The sequence below is a fragment of the Monodon monoceros genome, unplaced genomic scaffold, assembly GCF_005190385.1.
Source record: "Monodon monoceros isolate NGI ecotype Baffin Bay Population unplaced genomic scaffold, NGI_Narwhal_1 Super_Scaffold_13, whole genome shotgun sequence".
Classification (NCBI taxonomy): Eukaryota; Metazoa; Chordata; class Mammalia; order Artiodactyla; family Monodontidae; genus Monodon; species Monodon monoceros.
This window is the reverse complement of record NW_021703769.1, coordinates 11,502,263-11,521,956: the sequence shown is the minus strand read 5'-3', so window position 1 is coordinate 11,521,956 and position 19,694 is coordinate 11,502,263. Positions and strand designations below refer to the sequence as shown.

At 51.1% G+C, this 19,694-nt stretch overlaps 1 protein-coding gene across 3 annotated transcripts in view; it reads left to right on the top strand.

Annotated features, from left to right (window-relative positions):
- Nucleotides 1–14,567, top strand: part of SLC9A8 (solute carrier family 9 member A8) — a 72,343-nt gene extending 57,776 nt beyond the window's left edge. For 2 of the 3 annotated variants that reach the window (XM_029220483.1, XM_029220482.1), the window contains 4 exons: nucleotides 2,629–2,740; nucleotides 5,783–6,003; nucleotides 8,094–8,240; nucleotides 9,563–14,567. In XM_029220483.1, the coding sequence (XP_029076316.1) occupies nucleotides 2,629–2,740; nucleotides 5,783–6,003; nucleotides 8,094–8,240; nucleotides 9,563–9,670 (588 nt within the window). In that variant the 3' untranslated portion in view covers nucleotides 9,671–14,567. The remainder of the gene's footprint in view (nucleotides 1–2,628; nucleotides 2,741–5,782; nucleotides 6,004–8,093; nucleotides 8,241–9,562) is intronic. The other variant, XM_029220484.1, reaches the window with a different exon arrangement.
- The last annotated feature ends 5,127 nt before the right edge of the window (nucleotides 14,568–19,694 follow it).

Sequence of the window (19,694 nt, the reverse complement as noted above, 5' to 3'; positions counted from 1 at the left end):
ATGGAATTAAGTAAATAAATATCCCTAGAAAAGAATTCTTGCTTGGTTTTAATTTTAAGTGGCCTTGAACTGTTATAGTCTTCTTTAAAAATTACCATTTTTTTCAGGACTTCCCTGGCAGTCCAGTGGTTAAGACTTCCGAGCTTCCACTGCAGGGAGCACAGGTTTGATCCCTGGTCAGCAGGGAACTAAGATCCTGCAGGCTGCAAGGTGCAGCCATAAAAAAAAAAAAAAAATTTACCAGTTTTTAACGTTAGGTAGTAAAAGCAGATTTCAGAATTGAAATGTGTAATTGATCATAACCATGTAAAAACGGCATGCATAGAAAAAAGAAAATATGTAAGAAAATGCAGCCAAATGTTCACAGTGGTTGTAGAACTGGGGAAGATTTCTTTTTCTTTTCTACTTTTTCTGGATGATTATAATGAATATACCTAATTCTTGCTGTGGTTTCCTTCAAATGTGTCCATTTATAAGCATGACCTTGGACACTTGTTCAAGGTAAAGATTACGAGGCCCTTACCTCCTTTGGAGATTCATCTGGAGGAATCATCATCCCAGGTGATTCTTATCATTGAGAAGATTTGGGAAACTGTTGTAATTGGACGAGAGAGGGGTGGTGGCAGTAGGAGACAAGTTAAAATGTACCTTTAAAAAAGAAAAATAGAAGTTTAATCATTTGCATTCAAATCAGATCTTGGGAATGGAATGGGAGAAAAATAAATGTTTAAGGATTTAAAAGAAAGGTCCAGCTCCCTCAGGCATCTGATCAAAGTGACGGGAATGGCTAACATTTGGGCATTAGCCTGGTGTTCCCAGGTCCCTCGTCTGTGTCCCTCCTGTGTCTCTGTCCCGTCAGTGTGAACTCATCTCCCATAGGTCCTCCTGCTGATTTATACTCCTGTCCCTAATTTGATCTGTTTGTTGTCTTTTTAGATCCTCTGTTAATTTAAGGCACTTGCAAAGCACAGCTTGTTGAGTTACCATAATTCATCTTAACTTTTATTACCAGCTCCACTTAACAAAACACAGCTATTGAGAGGCAGGCTTTTTCTTTTAAATCACTGTCACCTACCACGTGCAAACCAGTGAGGCCTACCTATTTGGCATATGGGGAACCTGAGGCAGAGAAGATAAGGAACCCTAAAGAAAAAGATGTTTCTCCTTGCAATCTGGGTGCTTCTACCTTAGTTGGCACAAGCTCATTGCTTTTGTCACTGTTATGTGTCCTCCAAACTCAGGTTTTAGGACAAGAAAACAGCAGCAAAAGTCTTTTATAGAAAGTATAGTAGCCTTTAATGTGGTCACTGGGTGAAAGGGGCCACATTTGGTCAACCCTGAAACACACATGTGGGAATGGAGGATTAGATTTCAGTGGGTGAAACAGGGAGGTGGCGATCTCAGCCATGAGCTGGGAGGGAAAGAAAAATGAGGCGATGCCTGGGGTGGTGACTCAGTTTCCCCTGAGCAACTGGTCAGTCTGGCCCTGGCACTCCTAGAGACGGCCTGTGCCGCTCAGATGGATTACCTTAGACTCACTCCGTGGTCAAGGGCATGGGCTCTGGGGACCGAGCCAGGTTTGGGACTTGGCTCCACCACTTCCTGCCTGCGTCAGCTTGGACCAGTTACTTAATACTTAACCTCTCGCTGTCTCAGTTTACTTGTCTCTAAAATAGAGACAGTAATACCTACCTCATGAGACCTTTGGAAGGATGTCAATTGAACAAGATAATGCATATAAAATCATTAGAGCATTGTCTGGCATATAAATGTTAGATGATTGTGGGTAATTATTAACTTGACCTTCCAAGGCACAACAGTCCAAAGCACACTCAATTCATGCGGGTTATAAGAATAAACTTAGAGCCTTAGAATGTATATATATATATATATATATATATATATATATATATATGTTATTCTGTTCAAGTTAGTTATGGTGAGAACCAAGATGAAGAAACTGGAAGTAAATTAATGAGTAGTTCTAAGAAGCCACTTAGATAAGATTTAGACTTTACATAAAGCTCTATTTTGTTACAATCGACATGCCTTTGGAGATGGCTAGGAACCAAAAGCCATGGCAAGCAACTGGCTAGACAGGGTGTATGTGACCTCCTGTTAGAACCCACCTGTGCATTCCTCTTGCGCAGGGAGCAGCATTTACGGACATAGGTAGGCGCTTTTCAGTCTTCGCTCCTTTCCCTGAGGAGTGGGGCCCCCATGGGAGAGGCAGGAATACCTTGTCTGTTCCCCCAGAGCTAGCCCATTGGGAATGATTAGTGCAGGCCCGTCCCACAGCGGAGCACATTTGGAGGAGCCAGATTACCCTTAAATTAATCTCTGGGTACTTCTGCACGGCCTCTTGGCATTACTGAAGCTGTCATTGATACCTTGTTAGTCCTCTCTTTCTGACAATGGAAACGTAACATACAAAGCTTTAATCCTTTCCTAGACACATAGAAACTGGCATCTCCTGGGTCTCTGCTTAGCACTGAGTTCATGTCTTTGATGACAAGGGGATGCTGCCTTTATGATGGGTGTGTTACCAGGTCTGTGTTAGCCTCAACAAGCTTCAACTTGAAGAACCAGAGGTTTCCGTGTTAAGACCTAGTTTGTTGCTGTTAACAGGTGCTTGTGCTGTTTGGCAGAGCGGTGAACATTTTCCCTCTCTCCTACCTCCTGAATTTCTTCCGTGATCATAAAATCACACCAAAGATGATGTTCATCATGTGGTTCAGCGGTAAGCCCAATCTTGAACGAACGGTGGAGGGAACATGTGTGTTATAAAGGCACAGGCCCTGCGGAGAATGCCCGTGCCTGTCCCCGGAGCCCTTGCGAGACGAGCATGCCTCACCAGCCCCGAGTTGCACGTGCTCCCACTTAAGGGCGCCGCTGTAACACAGGCCCTGCGCGAGGCCCTTCTCAGGCGGCACCCCTCCCCACAGCGCAGGAAGTGGGTGGTGCGTGTCTGCTCTACAGATGAGGAAGCTCAGGCTCAAGGGTAAAGGACTTGCTCGGGACGAGGGGCCCCAGGAGGCAGAGCCAGGATTTGCCCTCCTTCCCTCCACTCTTTCCCGGACAGACCGGGTAGCCCAGGGCAAGGTGTGCACGGCGCCCCTCCCACCTGAGCGCTTTCTAGGCTGAAGTAACAAGGGGCTCAGAATAAAAAGGTTAAAGTTTAAACTTTTTTGTACTACAGGTTAGATTTGGATTTTTTTTTCATTCAGTTACTAAGTTCTGATAGTTTATTTGACCATTTCAGTTGCTGTTCAATCCAATATTCCTCTACTTTTTAAAGGATCGAAATGATTTCATAAATCTTTGATTCCTAAAGAACCGGATCCGTAGACATCTTTAAATTTACTTAGGAGCAGATACATCCAGTTCTTTGTGCTTTCTTATTTAAATATTATAATTAAAATATTTCTCTGTGGGTCAGGGTATAGCAACATGCTTTGTAAGCTGTTTTCTGTCCAACAGCATATCTGTAAATTTCTCGCAGATTTCCTTTTCAAAAGACCTTGTTTAAAATATATTCATAGGTGTGTGTGTGACAGATCTAGGTAGGTAGGTGTGTATATATGTGTGTACAGTGAGAGAAACTTTTTTCTTAATCTTTTTTGCCAGTGAGGGAAAAAAATCGTAAAATAGTTGATCCAAGGTCTTGAAAATCTGAAAGAATATCTAAGAAATGTATCAGGCATTTTACAAAGTATGTGAGCTCTTTGGGGTTGGGGGGTGTGGTGAGAGACCTCTACAGGGAAGTGGGCGGTGGTTTTAAACAGGGAGGGCTCTTGGTTCCGGGTGTCCTCAGGCTGTCCAGGCCTCTCTCCATTGATTCCCTCCCTCTTTCCTGGATCCTCACCCTGTCCCACTGGCTCCGCCATCATTCAACAGTTGAAGATTCTCCTTTTCCCCGCAAAAAACCAACAACTTCAGCCAAAACCCCTGCTCCTCGTCCCCTCCAGCTGCTTCCCCATCTCTTCCTATCGTGGCCAGACTCTTGAGCGAGTTTTCTTGCCCATTTTCTCCACTTCCTCCCCTCCTGTCCTCAGGGCTGGACTTGGCCTCGCCCGGGTCACCAGCAGCCTCCCCCAGGCAGACCTGGTGGGCACCGGTTAGCCCTCATCCCACCCGCCTCCTCGGCTTGGGGCTCCTTCCTCCCACCAACCTGCCCTCTGACTGGGAGGATACCCTCTTCTCCTCTTCCGTTGGCCTCCAGGCCATGCTCTGGTTCCCCTCCTTTCCCTTGGGATCTCCTCAGGCTCCTGTCCAGGTCCCCATCTGCCTTTACCCGCACCTCAGCAAATATTGGCTTCCTCAGGACTCAGCCTCAGACCTGCTTCATCTCTTACGCTCTCACAAGCTCACCTGTCCTGTGGCCTCAACTTCCATCTGGTTCCCACCCTCCCAAAGCTGTTTCCTCCGACCAGGCCTTCCCTCTGGGATCCAGACTCCAGTGTCTGAATCCTCCTTGGATGTTGTGGAGCTATCGCGATCTCATTGTCTAGGACGGAACTTACCTTCCTGCCCAACCTGCTTGTTTGCCAGCATCCCCCTTCCTTCCACAGGAAACAATAACATGTAGCTCCCTCTTACGAAGTGTTTACTGTGTGCACATGCTGTTCTATGCCAAGGCATTTCATCCTCGGGCCACCGTCATGGCAGGCCCTGTGTCTAGTTCCTCGTGCCAGCCTGGGAGGCCCCAGGGAAAGCAGGAGGCCAGGGGGTGGACCCAGGAGCCAGACTCCTGACCCCGTGCCCAGACCATCACGCAGCAAGCCTCCTAGGACCCGGGCATCCTCCAGGCCCTTCCCTTCCCTGGTCACCCCACCTTCCCCCCGCTCCTGTGACCTGTTGCTTCTGCTCCCCGTGTCTCTTTTAATTCCACCTCCTTCCCTCCACCCCGCTGTGTCCCCATATAGGGTCTGGGCTGCAGCAGCCAGCCCCCCATCATGCTGTGATGTGCCGGCCTCCACGTCTGGGTCAGATCCTGTCACTGTGTGCCCGGCCCGCCCTCCCTTCTTCTTCAGGCCCTCACCCTCACACAAGTCCTCGTTTGACATCTCTCCTCCCTGCTGCTCTGGGAGCTCCTGTCCCCCCTGTATGGCACCAGACAAGCCAGGAAGTTTTTTAGAGAGAACGTGCCATTTCCCAGCTCAGTCCATACCCCTCAGTCCAGCCAGCACCCTCCCAGGGAACCAAAACAGGAAGTAAGGGAGAGGCCGTGATGCAGTCCCCTGAGCCGCTGGCCACCACGGGGGTGGCATCCTCCACTACAGTGGGCATTGGGCAAAAGGCATTCTGTGCCGTTGCCAGTAAAGCGTGTGGCCCTGGGAGGACACCTCATTCTCAGTCTCGGCGCCTCATCTGTGCGCTGTGAGAATAACAGGACCAGCTCTACAGCTGTGACAATCGGATGAGGTCGTGTCCGCGGAGCACGTAGCACAGGGAGGGCTCGTCTGCACCAGCTGTCGTGTTTCTAAAACATAAGCGCTGGGCTTGATAAATCCTCAACACGCACACGCCCGGCGCTTCACAGCCTGGACAGGTCACTTCACCCGCTCCGCTCTGCCGCCCTGAGAAGTGGGAGCGGAGGTGAGCCTCCGTTCCTTGCGCCTGCTTCTCTCACTCCCCAGAGCCTCACAGGCTGAGTTCGCACTCTCCAGTGGGTGCATTAGGATGTCGAGTGGCCGTGGTGCCGGGCTGGGCCCAGATCCCCCGAGAACTGCTGCCCCTCCCGCCTGCCTCCGTCCCTCTTACTCCCTTCACTGTCGCCCAGGCCTGCGGGGGGCCATCCCCTATGCCCTGAGCCTGCACCTGGACCTGGAGCCCATGGAGAAGCGGCAGCTCATCGGCACCACCACCATCAGCATCGTGCTCTTCACCATTCTGCTGCTGGGCGGCAGCACCATGCCCCTCATCCGCTTCGCGGACATCAAGGACGCCAGGGCGCGCCGCAGGAACAAGAAGGACGTCAACCTCAGCAAGACTGAGAAGATGGTGAGTGCCGGCCGGGCGGGCAGGGGCAGAGGGTGGGTCCCCACTCGCCACCAGAAAATGGGGGAACGAGACACGATCTGAGGATGATCCGTCCCTGGGCACGCACGCATAGGCGCGCAGCACATGCACACACGCACGCACCAGCTTCCCAAAGTGACAAGGAGGTTGGACTCAGGGTCTGAAGCGTGACTCTTTGGGGTGGGTTGTCTGCCGGCCTCGTGAAGCCAAGGAGGCAGTGGCGTGGAAACGTGAACCTTCCAGACTCTTCCAGGAATGCTCCTCCCCTGCCAGTAACCACACCGCCCCATCAGGCCGGGACTGGAAGGAGGGTTTCAAAATCACAAAATGACAAAATTGTATCATTACCTAGCATCTACTAAAAAGCCTCCTGTTGGGGCTAGATAAGGGGAAAGTGCTCACAGAGGCTTGGAGAGTTACAGGAGACGGCCCTCCACTGAGGACAGGCAAGGCATGATTTGGGGGTGGAGGTGCCCAAGGCCATCTGCAGCGAGCCTGAGGCTCCTGGACCCCTGCCCACCTCTGCCTCCTCCAAGCCACCCTCCTCCCCTGAGTCACAGTGATTGTGCCTTTCCTGCCCTGTGTTCCCTTGGGCCCTGGCCTCTGGTCCTGCCTTCCTGCACCACCCCCTGCTCCACGCACATGCTTTTGCAGAAATGCATCTTTTTCTAGTTCCCTTGTTCAAGGCCATCAGTAACTTTACTCAGCCCTGGAAGGCACAGAAATCCTCAACCAGAGGTGGGGAAAGGGGATGTGGCCCACCTCTCACTCTGGAAAGTCCAGTCTGGGTGGATCTTGGCCTCCAGTCTCTGCCTGCGGCCTCTCCAGCCAGAGTTGTGCTACTGGGAGAACCTTCAGATGACGTCAGACAGGGCTGGCTCACAGAACTTTCCTCACTCTCCGTAGCCCTTCTCCCCCCACCCCCATCCACCAGCCTTCTTGTCTGTTTTTAACCAAAGCTCAAGTATAGGTTCTCGAAGCTTTTAGTGGGTGTCAGGATTGGTGGAGGGCTCCAGGGTCTTACAGGTCTGGGGTGGGCGCCCAAAGAATTTGCATTTCTGATGAGTTGCCGGGAGGCGCAGCCACACTTGGCCAAGCACAGCTCTGTTAGAACCAGGATGTGTGCTCAGCGGGGAGCAGCTGCTGTTTAGGGCATGTTTTTTGTGGTGCCTGCGCTGTCCTTGGACTGTCCTGAAACCTGCAGGAAGCAGATGGTCTCATGATCCCCATTTTGCAGCTGAGAGCACTGAGGCACAGAGACCAAATCACACCGCCCTGGTCACACAGACTCTTAACCACCCCACTTTCCATCACTGGTCGTCAAGGTGGGGTTCCTGGTCCAGCAGCATCGGTGGGCGCTTGTTAGAAATGCACATTCTTGGGCCCCCTCCCAGACCTGCTAAATCAGGAACTGCAGGTGGGCCTAGTGGGCCCAGCATTTTGTGGCTCCCCAAGCTCCAGGTGATTCCGATGCCGGCCAGAGTTTGAGAAGCACTGCTCCACGGCAGGGAAATGCCCTCCCTGCCCCTCCCTCTCTCCCACCTCCTACACCCAGGGTACACCTGCGCTTGGGGGCGACGGTGCAAAACTGCCTATGGTCGCCCCTGCAGAGGGTGGGTGGTCCTTCCCTCCCTCCCTCTCTCCCTCTCCACATCCCTCCCTGCTGCATCCACATGACCAGCAAATGTACCCAGAGTGGGCCTCTGCAGGCAAAAAACGACAAAAGCTGCCTCCCTCGTTCAGTTCACTGGTAAAGAGACAGCCTAGAAGAGCTCCCAGTCCTGGCTGCACAGACAGCCACCTGGAGAGCTTACAGTAGACCAAGCCCCAGCCCTGAGCTTCCAACTTCTTCACAATTCTGATTTTCCTGGATGTCCATCGTTTTCTTACACACCTTCCAGCCTCACTACAGGCTCCCAGGAGGCCTCTTTGCTGCCACCGTTAGGGTTGGGGACACAGGGGCCGGGGTGAAGAGCTGCGAGGAGGTAGGCTGGGTGGTGTGAGGGCTTCCAGGCAGGTGTCAGCTGACGAGCCTTCGGCTGCCTTCTCCCCACCCCCCCACCCCGCCGCAGGGCAACACCGTCGAGTCGGAGCACCTGTCGGAGCTCACCGAGGAGGAGTACGAAGCCCACTACGTCAGGCGGCAGGACCTCAAAGGCTTCCTGTGGCTGGACGCCAAGTACCTGAACCCCTTCTTCACGCGGCGGCTGACCCAGGAGGTGGGACGCAGGCCAGGGGTCCCTCGCCTTCCTCCCTCAGGGCCTGCAGTGGCCAAGAGCAGGGTGGGCAGGGAAGACCCACGTGCCGGGTTGGGTGGGGGCCTCTCCCCACTCAGCGTTCTCTCCTTCCCAGCCTCACGGGCTGGATTTGCTTGCAGCACTCTGCATCTGCTGTTCTTCCTTCGCTGCCATATTTAATGCTGGTTTGTTTATTTATTAATTTAATTCATTTATTTTTGGCTGCACTGGGTCTTCGTTGCTGCGCGTGGGCTTTCTCTAGTTGCAGCGAGCGGGGGCTACTCTGCGTTGCGGTGCGCGGGCTTCTTATTGTCGTGGTTTCTCTTGTTGCAGAGCATGGGCTCTAGGTGCGTGGGCTTCAGTAGTTGTGACACGTGGGCTCAGTAGTTGTGGCTCGCGGGCTCTAGAGCGCAGGCTCGGTAGTTGTGGTGCACGGGCTTAGTTCCTCCACGGCATGTGGGATCTTCCCGGACCAGGGCTCAAACCGTGTCCCCTGCATTGACAGGCAGATTCTTAACCACTGTGACACCAGGGAAGTCTCTAGTGCTAGTTTAATAATAGACTTGTTAACCCAGTTTGGATTTCCTGGATGATAGACTTGGGACATTGATCGGCTACTGAATCTGAGCTGAGGAATTTCAGACCTGCCAGGGCCTCAGACAGTGGCCCGAGGCTCAGGGCTCTCGCTCCATCCCTCCAGGCACCACTGGCCTGACAGTGAGTGACACACTCAGGGACCAGCTTGGGCCTGCTTTGCTGAAACCGTCATCCTGCACCGTGCAGGGTGGGGGAGGGGTTCTCCTGGCTGCTGCCCCGCTTTGGTCCTGAGCCCCGTTTTCCCTCCCTCAGCAGTCAGGATCGCTGTCAGCACGTGAGTTCTTACTGTGAGCCAGGCGCTACGCCAGACGTTTTTCATGATTGCTTCATTTCATTCTCCCAGCAACCCATGCAGTAGATGCAGCAGGTTGTCTCAGTTGATAGCCGGGGAGACTGAGGCCCAGAGAGGTGAAGTAACCCCCCGAGGTCACACAGCCAGTACATGGCAAAGCTGGAAGCAGAGCCCAAGTGTGTCTGATTCCAGAGGCCAGGCTTTTTAACATCATGCCATCCTGCCTCCTACTCCTGTTCCAGGGTGACACCTCCCGTTATCTCCTCCCCAACAGAGAATGATCCCAGCTTGCGGTTAGTCAGTTAACACTTTGAAATTGCTTGTGGCCGCGCCCCCTGCCTCCCGTCTCCTCCCTTCCTCAGCCCTGACCCTGAGCCAGACCACTGACGAGGGCTTGCTATGTCTCCCGCCCCAGGACCTCCACCACGGGCGCATCCAGATGAAAACCCTCACCAACAAGTGGTACGAAGAGGTGCGCCAAGGCCCCTCCGGCTCCGAGGACGACGAGCAGGAGCTGCTGTGACCGAGCGGGACGCGTGGCTTCCGGGCAGCCGGGGCCGCAGCACTGCCATCCAGCCTCCCCGCGGCTCCCAGGACGGCCACCCAGCAAGGGCCCCTGAGGCGTGTGCATTTGGCACTTCTTTGGGGCGGATGGAAGCAGGGTGACACACAGGCTACTGTCGTCTTAACCCAGGACCTCCCAGGCCTTTGGAGCCAGCCGGCTGCCCTGAAGCACCCTTTCCCCGCTCCTCACTGGGCTGGACCTCTCCCCTCAGGGTGGCTTCCCAGCCCGCGGATTGGAGGGACCACCTTTGCAGGTACATGTTTCCTTCTGCTTCTGTAGCCGGGGAATAGTCATCTGTCACGCCGAGGTGCCTGAGAGGAGAAATCCTGCCATGGACCCACTGTGCAGGGCGTCCCGGGAGCGTGGTGCGCCGTTGCCGCCATCCCTGGCCACTGCCTTCATTACAGGGGCCCTTCCCTGCCGGACGGGTGTCGGTAACAGCAGGACGAGAGGCCAGCCGCCGCTTGCCTGTGCGTCATCAAGGCGCCTCCGCCCTCAGCAGCGGCGGTTCTCACTTAAGCAGCAGGCTCAGAGGCCTTGGAAACCTCACACTCCCCTTCGTGATGTCGCTTGCACTCCCTGAGAAAGAGAAACTGAGTGACCTTTTTCTCTTTACCTCTGATTGGCACCTCACAGGCTGTCTCCCTGGGCAGCACGCAGCTACTGCCCTTCTCTGGGAATACTGTGAATGTTTACACTGGAACCGAGCACGAGGGCACAGGCACCTCTCTAGAGCCCCATTGGAAGCCGTATCCCTGGGTTTTTTGGGGGTGAGTGACCCTATTCTGTGGGGTCAGAGCACCCTCTAGAGGGAAAGTCTTCAGGGTTTATGCTGGCCAGCAGCTGCTGTCTTTGAATTCAGTTTAAATTCATGCACTTTTACAAAGTGGTGAGAGCCTAGCAGTCCCTTCCCTGACCTCGATTCCTTACTCAGTGGTCCTTGTTTGTTCAGAGGCCCCTTTTCCTGGGCTCTGCCCACCGTTTACCTGCTGCACCTTCACTGCTCATGGGCATCTTTTCTTTTCCCTCCCAGTTCTCTACCATCTTGGGTCCCATTTGTCCCTGTGCTCCTCCTCTGCCACCGCTCCCCAGGACTCCAGTGGCCTGCAGCCAGATGCATCTGAGTCTCACCTGCAATCGCTGAGCAGCCACTGCTCCCTCAGGACTCGCTCACAGAGCGCTTGCCCGTGCGCGCGCGCACACACCGCACACACACCCCTGCCCCGGCCACGCGCGCACACACACACACACACTACACACACACACACACACGCACCTGCCCCGGCCATGCACGCACACGCACACACACACACACACACCCCTGCCCCAGCCACACACGCACACACACACACACCCCTGCCCCAGCCACGTGCACACACGCACACACACCACACACACACCACTGCCCCGGCCATGCGTGCGCGCGCACACACACACGCACACACACCACACACACACACACCCCTGCCCCGGCCCCATGGTCCGGGCCCCTGGGCCACCTCAAGGTGAGGAGCTGCCAATCATGTCCAGAGGACATGGAGCTTCTGACTTCCCCGCATCCACCCCCTTCTCCGGCCCTTTAACAAGTCTTTACCTGCTTGCTTGTGCCCATCTACGCCTCTGGCAGTTTCCATATGTGGCTCAGGGTCTCGGCTGGGGCGTTGGGACTCAGCACCCCCTGGCGTGGTTTAATTCATCATGTGCCTGTCGTTGGTTCTGTTTCGGACACAGTGGGCCGGCAGGGACCTTGGGCTGGCAGCAAATATGTTTCCATCTTCTCAGCCTCAGGCAGCGTGGCTCTGGATGTGAGGAAGGACTGACCTCGGGACCCTCCAGGACCCATGTACCCAGCCCACGAGGCCAGACCCCTGCCCTAACCCCTTCCCTTGCCCCAGAAGTGTACGCATAAAGCCAGTCAGGCAGGAGGGCACATGGCTTCCTTTTTATGCATGAAAAGTCAATTGGTACTTGATAGAGCTAAAATATGATTTCTTTTTGTAATCTCCCACCGTAACCCCATAATTTGAGCCAAATAGGATTACTTTACTTCACCTAATATCCCCACTGGAAGATTAATGCCATGCATGATTCCAGTCTCCGTCATTTCCTATTTCTTTTTAGTGGAAGAGAGAAGAGGTCAAAGGGAGAGGACCTTTGTCCATAAGGGAGGGGGCAGGGATCAGAGGCCAGATTGTTCTCTCATTCTCCAATTCATAAGTAACTGACTTTCCCCCTGAAATTCAGAGTCTGATCTCCGAGGTGTAAGTTGCATTGTAAACTCAATAGCTTGCTGGAAAAAAATTTTGGGGGGCTCTGAGTTCATAGATTAAATAATGAAAACAGGATCTTCTCAGTTCAGACTGCCCTTTGTCACCAGGTCCCACCTGTCCTCCCACTTTTAGCTGAGACCTGAGAGTGACAGTAAGTAGAGAAGCACACGGGGTCGGGGCGAGGTCCCCAAGGCTTGGCTGTGTGGAGGTGGCTGGGGGAGAGTCTTGCCTGGCCTGGAGCAGCGCCAGCCTGGGCATCCCGTGAGCTGCTCCTGCCCTCTTCTGGCCAAGTAGTGGCTTAGCAGCGTGGGAGGGCATTCCCCCGCCGAGGAGGGCGCCCCGTGTGCCTCAGCCATCTGTCTGTTCACCTTTGAACAGGCCAAAGCCCATCGAGAGAGATTTTTCTGGTGGACTTTTATCAGATGTCTTTGCCTGAGAATCAAAAATTGCTGCTGTCTACCTTTAGCATTCCTAATAATTCTATTGTTGGGGGAATAAATGCCTAGAAGATTAAAAATATCCAGCATAACTATAACTTCACACATGTTTTCTTTTAGGTCTAGGCCATGGGACAGGAGAAGTATAGCACAAAGAGAAGGTAATACTTTAGGAGGAGGTGAAGGCTGTAGGGTCAGTGCGTGCCTTTGGGGGAGCTGGTTGGCTAGTCAGTGAACTCTGAAGACACGCCGTCTTGGGGAGCTGGGGCGTCCTGTAGCACTAAGGCCCCACCCCAAGGCTCCCCCAAGCAGCCCCTCCGCAGCAGGCCCTACGATTTTGGACTTGGAATTCACCACGTGTTCTGCAGCCCTGTGGTTGTAGGACCTCTGGGACTAACCATGCTCAGAGGCTTGGAGTGTGAGGCCTCACAGGAAAAGAAGCTGGCTTTTCCTAGGTCCCCAGAGACCAAGTTCGGGCTGAGCTGGAACAGAGCCAGGCAGAAGGTGGCTCAGTTCCATCATCTGGTGCTCATTCAGCCCAGGGGCAGACCCTGTCCCCCTGGCCAGCTGCCTCTTTTCACACACTGGGAATGCTTGCTGGGCCCCGGCTGACATGAGGCCAGGGGCCCAGAATGTCGGCAGCCCCTGAGTGCCCCAAGTCAGCCTAGGGAGGCCCTGATTTGCCTGCAGATTCCTCTGTGTCCAGTGGAGTGTGGAAAGGCTGGTGAGTGGGGAGCCTTCTCCTTCAAGCCCTCACCTAAGGTGGCCTTCCGGGGTCTCAGGCCCACACTCCCATGGGGGTCCACACACGTGGCAAAGTCCCAAGCGGGGAGGCCACAGCCAGAATCCCTCTTCTGCTTCAGTGGGGAGAGTGAGGGTGGGGCCTGGTGGTGACCGGCTTCTCCTCAGCCAAGTCCGGGCCATCGAAGGTACGGCAAGGTGTAGGCGTGGCTTAGGGTGGCCTTAGAACTGACCCCTGATTCTAGTGGGAGGAGGAATCTCTCAACAGCAATGATTGACTGTCAGTTAGGACTTCAAATGCCAAAAAAAGAGGAAAGATCCTTTGCTCCTTCCTCATTCCCTCCAGAATGCAGGCATGTGATTCTCCTGCTGGGTGGTGGGTAGGAAATTATCTGAAACGTTCCAGGTAGAGCAGCCAGAATCATTAAGAAGTTGTTCTACTAGGAACCCGGTCTCCAAAGCCCCAGGCAATATGTTTTAAATGAAAACACCACAGTCAGAGTGACGGCTTTGGATAATCAGCCACACTCCCTTCCACTTAGTCCCCTGTCATTTCTCACACAAATGGAGTTAGATGTTCAGGGACTTCCACCATCATTGCCCATGTTACGAAAGAAGACTTTCTAATTTCCCCCACCCCGTTTCACCCTTTCTCACCCCAGCCGACACAGTCCCTAATCCCAGAGGGAAAAACAATGTGTGGCTTTTCCTACCCGGGAGCTGGTCTTTTCCCAGCTGCTCTGCATGAGCGTCCTGGCTTCAGGGCGAGAGAGCTGAGTGCAGCCGCGGGCCCCGTGGCCATGGGATCCATGGGGATTGTGCAGTTCGGTGGTCAAGAGAAAGGTCACCTGTCAGCGCCATGGGCCCCTGTCCAAGGAGCTGGTCAGCCACGTGGAAGAGCCACTTCTCCAGGCCCCAGCGCTGCTCTGAGGAGCCACGGAGGCCCATGGGCCGGGGAAGGCTCCTCGCTCGCTCGGCTGACTCGGGGTTCGTGGCTACCAAAGGTGTTAGCATTTTCTCCAGTACAGCTCCTGCAAAGCTTGATTTGTTCTCAAGATTAATCAGAATCTTGTATTCTTTTGAGTAATTTTCTTTTTAAAAATGAAGGATTTTTTTAAGTACAGCTTTTTGATATAAGGACTGTTGGGAAGGTCAGGCTTGTTCTTTTGTCCTCCCCCAAGTAAGATGTGAGAGGCAGCGTTAGCCCTGGTTCCCGAGAAATATGCTGCTCTTCTTGGTGGGGCTGCGGGTTGCGGAGGCGAAGGTGGGTCGGAGGTGGAGGGACCTGCAGCTGCTCTGCTGGAGCCTCTACCTCGTCTCACTGGACTCTTTAAAGAATTCAGAAATGGATGAAAAACAGTAATGTCACTGGATTCTTATTTAGAAATAAAAATGAATGCTGCTGAATCAGACCCACTTTCTGTGTTTGTGTTCCGTGGCTTTGCAGAGGCCTGGGTCACGCCCCCCTAGACTTGGCTCTGTCCACGCCTGCCTGGCTCTCACGGCCAGAAGCCTGGCAGAACGCAATGGTTAGTGGGCAGGAGTGCGGGCTTTGGGCCCCAGTTCCTGCCTCTGTCCCTGTTGGGCTGGACCCCGCGGGCCCACAAGCTTTGTAGTTGCCCAGCCTTGAGACCAGAGGAAGAGCCTAGAGACAGCAACAGAGACATGAACGGTTTGTTGGATAGAGGGATCTTAACAAACGGTCCTGGAGCGAAACCCCACGGCGTGCAGCAGCCGTCGGACAGGACACCAGGGCATGGCAGCAGTCCTCACCACATCGGGGAGATTGATGTCAGGTGGGCTCGGTTACCAGGAACTAATTGAGCCCTATGATTAAGAGGATTGGATAGTCACATGAGGGAAGCAGGGGCTGATCGAGCAGGGGATATGCAGAGAGCAGGAGACAGCCATCTTGAATGGCCTGAGCACACAGTCCCTCAGTGAGGAGGACGTGAGGCCAAGCAGGAGGGCTCAGCTCGGGCCCAGCCTCCAGCCACAGCTGCTTCCTCACAGGTGCGAGGGACTTGTCTTCCCTGGGGTTCTCTGGGCTAGCCGCCCTCCTCCCTGCTGGGGTTGCAGACTGGCTAGCCACCCTCCTCCCTGCTGGGGTTGCAGACTGGCCGCTGGTAGGCCTTTGACTGAAACCAGGCTCTGAACCCACACGGCCGTGCGAGTCAGATGGAAGCTGGTGGCGGTATCTGTGGGGAGTCTGGAGGCTCCGTTTGTTTATACTCTCTCATGCTTCCAGAAGGCATCTGAAGCTACTTACGGTAACAGGTGCAAACAAAAAATACATGTGATATAAATGAAACCAGGCAGAAGAACCTGTCCTGACCCCAGGCACGAGCCTCCTGAGAGGGAGGCCAGAACCAGGGCTCTTAGTTCCTCTCCACCCTGCAATGCATCCCCACCCCCAGGCCAAAGGAGGAAGGGTGGGGGGAGAATAAATCACATCCTGGACCCTTCCTCTACCTGGATTGCTAACTGCACGCCCAAACCAATGCCTGCTGGCGTCAGGCAGGGAACCTGGTCAGGGAGCAGCGCTGGTAGGAGGCGCACGTGGCCGTCAGCTCCCTTCCCCCTGTGACGGAGACCTGGGTTCAGAGAAGGATTCCTCCACCCTAATGAAACCGTGCAGGTGGGATGACAGGTGGCACTGGAGTGATGGGCCTCTGGCAAATATAAAGCAGAATCTTCCCAGGCCACCGATGGCTGCAGAGGAGGCGAGGAAATGAGCAGAGTGTCAGCCTGGACAAAATAGAACCCTGGTAGTAAAGGTGAGCAGAGCCTGAGTGGGACTGGGTATTTTCATTCACATTTCAACCTTCTCAATGTCTAGAAAAAGCACTCAGGGTGAAGGGGAGCAAACCAGGGAAGAAGTATTTTCCTTGGAGGCCAGAAAGCTGCAGGGGAGGGGCACACACAAAGTTGAGGGCCCCGTGACCTCCACTCGACTCCCAGGGGACCTGAGGGGAGATGAAGCCATTTATGGTCATTCCACTCCCCTCGCCTGAGAATGCTGAGGAATGGGCCTCTGACCCAATTCCGGCAGAAGAATGAAGCAACATCTTAGGGAATTTCCAGGACTGTTTCCTCACACTCAAACAGTCACTCAAAGAAGGGAAGCACCCTCTTCCCATGGTCTGGCCTTTGCCTCCCATTATGTGAGGATGCAGTGCTCGGACCTGCTGCAGCAATTCTGAGACAAGGGAAGGCCTCACCAACCTGCTGCGCAGAAAGACAGAGGCCCTGAGTTGTTAACAACACTGTCGGACCAGTGAATTAAGCAGTCCTGGAACCGACCTCCACCACAGCTCACTGCGGGAGACAATACGTGTTCTTGCTGCTGATGCTATTTGGGTTGGGTTTTATGTTACAACAAAAATAATCCTAACTGAAAGAACTTCATGAAGTCAGACGAGCAGATTCCAAAACAACATATATAGCATCAGCCTCCAAAAATTAAATTGATGTGTGTGTATACAGGAAAAAATCTGGAAGGATAGGTATGAAGTTTGAGAGAACTTTGGTCCTCTCTGAGTGGAAGGATAATGGGTAACTTTTAAGATCTCGTCTGAAGATATTTTCTGTTTCTTTCACAAAGAACTTTTATTCAGACCAGAGGGCAGACAGCAGAAGCAAGAAGAACTACAATTCTGCAGCCTGTGGAACGAAAACCACATTCACAGAAAAGTAGACAAAATTTAAAGGCAGAGGACTGTGTACCAGATGAAGGAACAAGATAAAACCCCAGAAAACAACTAAATGAAGTGGAGATAGGCAAGCTTCCAGAAAAAGAATTCAGAATAATGATAGTGAAGATGATCCAGGGCCTTGGAAAAAGAATGGAGGCAAAGATCTAGAAGATGCAAGAAATGTTTAACAAAGACCTAGAAGAATTAAAGAACAAACACCTAGAAGAATTAAAGAACAACAAACAGAGATGAACAATACAATAACTGAAATGAAAAATACACTAGAAGGAATCAACAGCAGAATAAATGAAGCAGAAGAACAGATAAGTGACCTGGAACACAGAATAGTGGAATTCACTGCCATGGAACAGAATAAAGAAAAAAGAATGAAAGGAAATGAAGACAGCCTAAGAGACCTCTGGGACAACATTAAACACAACATTTGCATTATAGGGGTCCCAGAAGGAGAAGAGAGAGAAGAAGGATCCGAGAAAATATTTGAAGAGATTATAGTTGAAAACTTCCCTAACATGGGAAAGGAAATAGCCACCCAAATCCAGGAAGCACAGAGAGTCCCAGGCAGGATAAACCCAAGGAGAAACATGCTGAGACACACAGTAATCAAACTGACAAAAATTAAAGACAAAATATTATTGAAAGCAACAAGGGAAAAATGACAAGTAACATACAAGGGAACTCCCATAAGGTTAACAGCTGATTTCTCAGCAGAAACTCTACAAGCCAGAAGGGAGTGGCACGCTATATTTAAAGTGATGAAAGGGAAGAAACTACAACCAAGATTATTCTACCTAGCAAGGATCTCATTCAGATTTGACGGAGAAATCAAAAGCTTTACAGACAAGCAAAAGCTAAGAGAATTCAGCGCCACAAAACCAGCCCTACAACAAATGCTAAAGGAACTTCTGTAAGTGGGAAACGCAAAAGAAAAGGACCTACGAAAACAAACCCATAACAATTAAGAAAATGGTAACAGGAACATACATATCGACAATTACCTTAAACACGAATGGATTAAATGCTCCAACCAAAAGACACAGGCTCGCTGAATGGATACAAAAAGAAGACCCATATATACGCTGTTTACAAGAGACCCACTTCAGACCTAGGGACACTTACAGACTGAAAGTGAGGGGATGGAAAAAGATATTCCATGCAAACGGAAATCAAAAGAAAGCTGGAGTAGCAATACTCATATCAGATAAAATAGACTTTAAAATAAAGAATGTTACAAGAGACAAGGACACCACATAATGATCAAGGGATCTATCCAAGAAGAAGATATAACAATTATAAATATATATGCACCCAACATAGGAGCACCTCAATACATAAGGCAACTGCTAACAGCTATAAAAGAGGAAATCGACAGTAACACAATAATTGTGGGGGACTTTAACACCTCACTTACACCAATGGACACATCATCCAAACAGAAAATTACTAAGGAAACACAAGCTTTAAATGACACAATAGACCAGATAGATTTAATTGATATTTATAGGACGTTCCATCCAAAAACAGCAGATTACACTTTCTTCTCAAGTGCACATGGAACATTCTCCAGGATAGATCACATCTTGGGTCATAAATCAAGCCTCGGTAAATTTAAGAAAAATTGAAATCATATCAAGCATCTTTTCTGACCACAACGCTATGAGATTAGAAATCAATCACAGGGGAAAAAACCTTAAAAAACACAAACACATGGAAGCTAAACAATACGTTACTAAATAACCAAGAGATCACTGAAGAAATCAAAGAGGAAATCGAAAAATACCTAGAGACAAATTACAACGAAAACATGACAATCTAAAACCTACAGGATGCAGCAAAAGCAGTTCTAAGAGGGAAGTTTATAGCAATACAATCCTACCTCAAGAAACAAGAAAAATCTCAAATAAACAACTAAACTTACACCTAAAGGAACTAGAGAAAGAAGAACAAACAAAACCCAAAGTTAGTAGAAGGAAAGAAATCATAAAGATCAGAGCAGAAATAAATGGAATAGAAACGAAGAAAACAATAGCAAAGATCAATAAAACTAAAAGCTGGTTCTTTGAGACGATAAACAAATTGATAAACCTTTAGCCAGACTCATCAGGAAAAAGAGGGAGAGGACTCAAATCAATAAAATTAGAAATGAAAAAGGAGAAATTACAATGGACACCACAGAAATACAAAGCATCCTAAGAGACTACTACAAGCAACTCTATGCCAATAAAATGGACAACCTGGAAGAAATGGACAAATTGTTAGGAAGGTATAACCTTCCAAGACTGAACCAGGAAGAAACAGAAAATATGAACAGACCAATCACAAGTAATGAAATTGAAACTGTGATTAAAAATCTTCCAACAAACAAAAGTCCAGGACCAGATGGCTTCACAGGTGAATTCTATCAAACATTTACAGAAGAGCTAACACCAATCCTTCTCAAACTCTTCCAAATTATTGCAGAGGAAGTAACACTCCCAAACTCATTCTACGAGGCCACCATTACCCTGATACCAAAACCAGACAGAGATACTACAAAAAGAGAAAATTACAGACCAATATGACTGATGAATATAGATGAAAAAATCCTCAACAAAATACTAGCAACAGAATCCAACAACATATTAAAAGGATCATACACCATGATCAAGTGGGATTTATCCCAGGGATGCAAGGTTTCTTCAATATATGCAAATCAATCAATGTGATACACCACATTAACAAACTGAAAGATAAAAACCATATGATCATCTCAATAGATGCAGAAAAAGCTTTTGACAAAATTCAACACCCATTTATGATAAAAACTCTCCAGAAAGTGGGC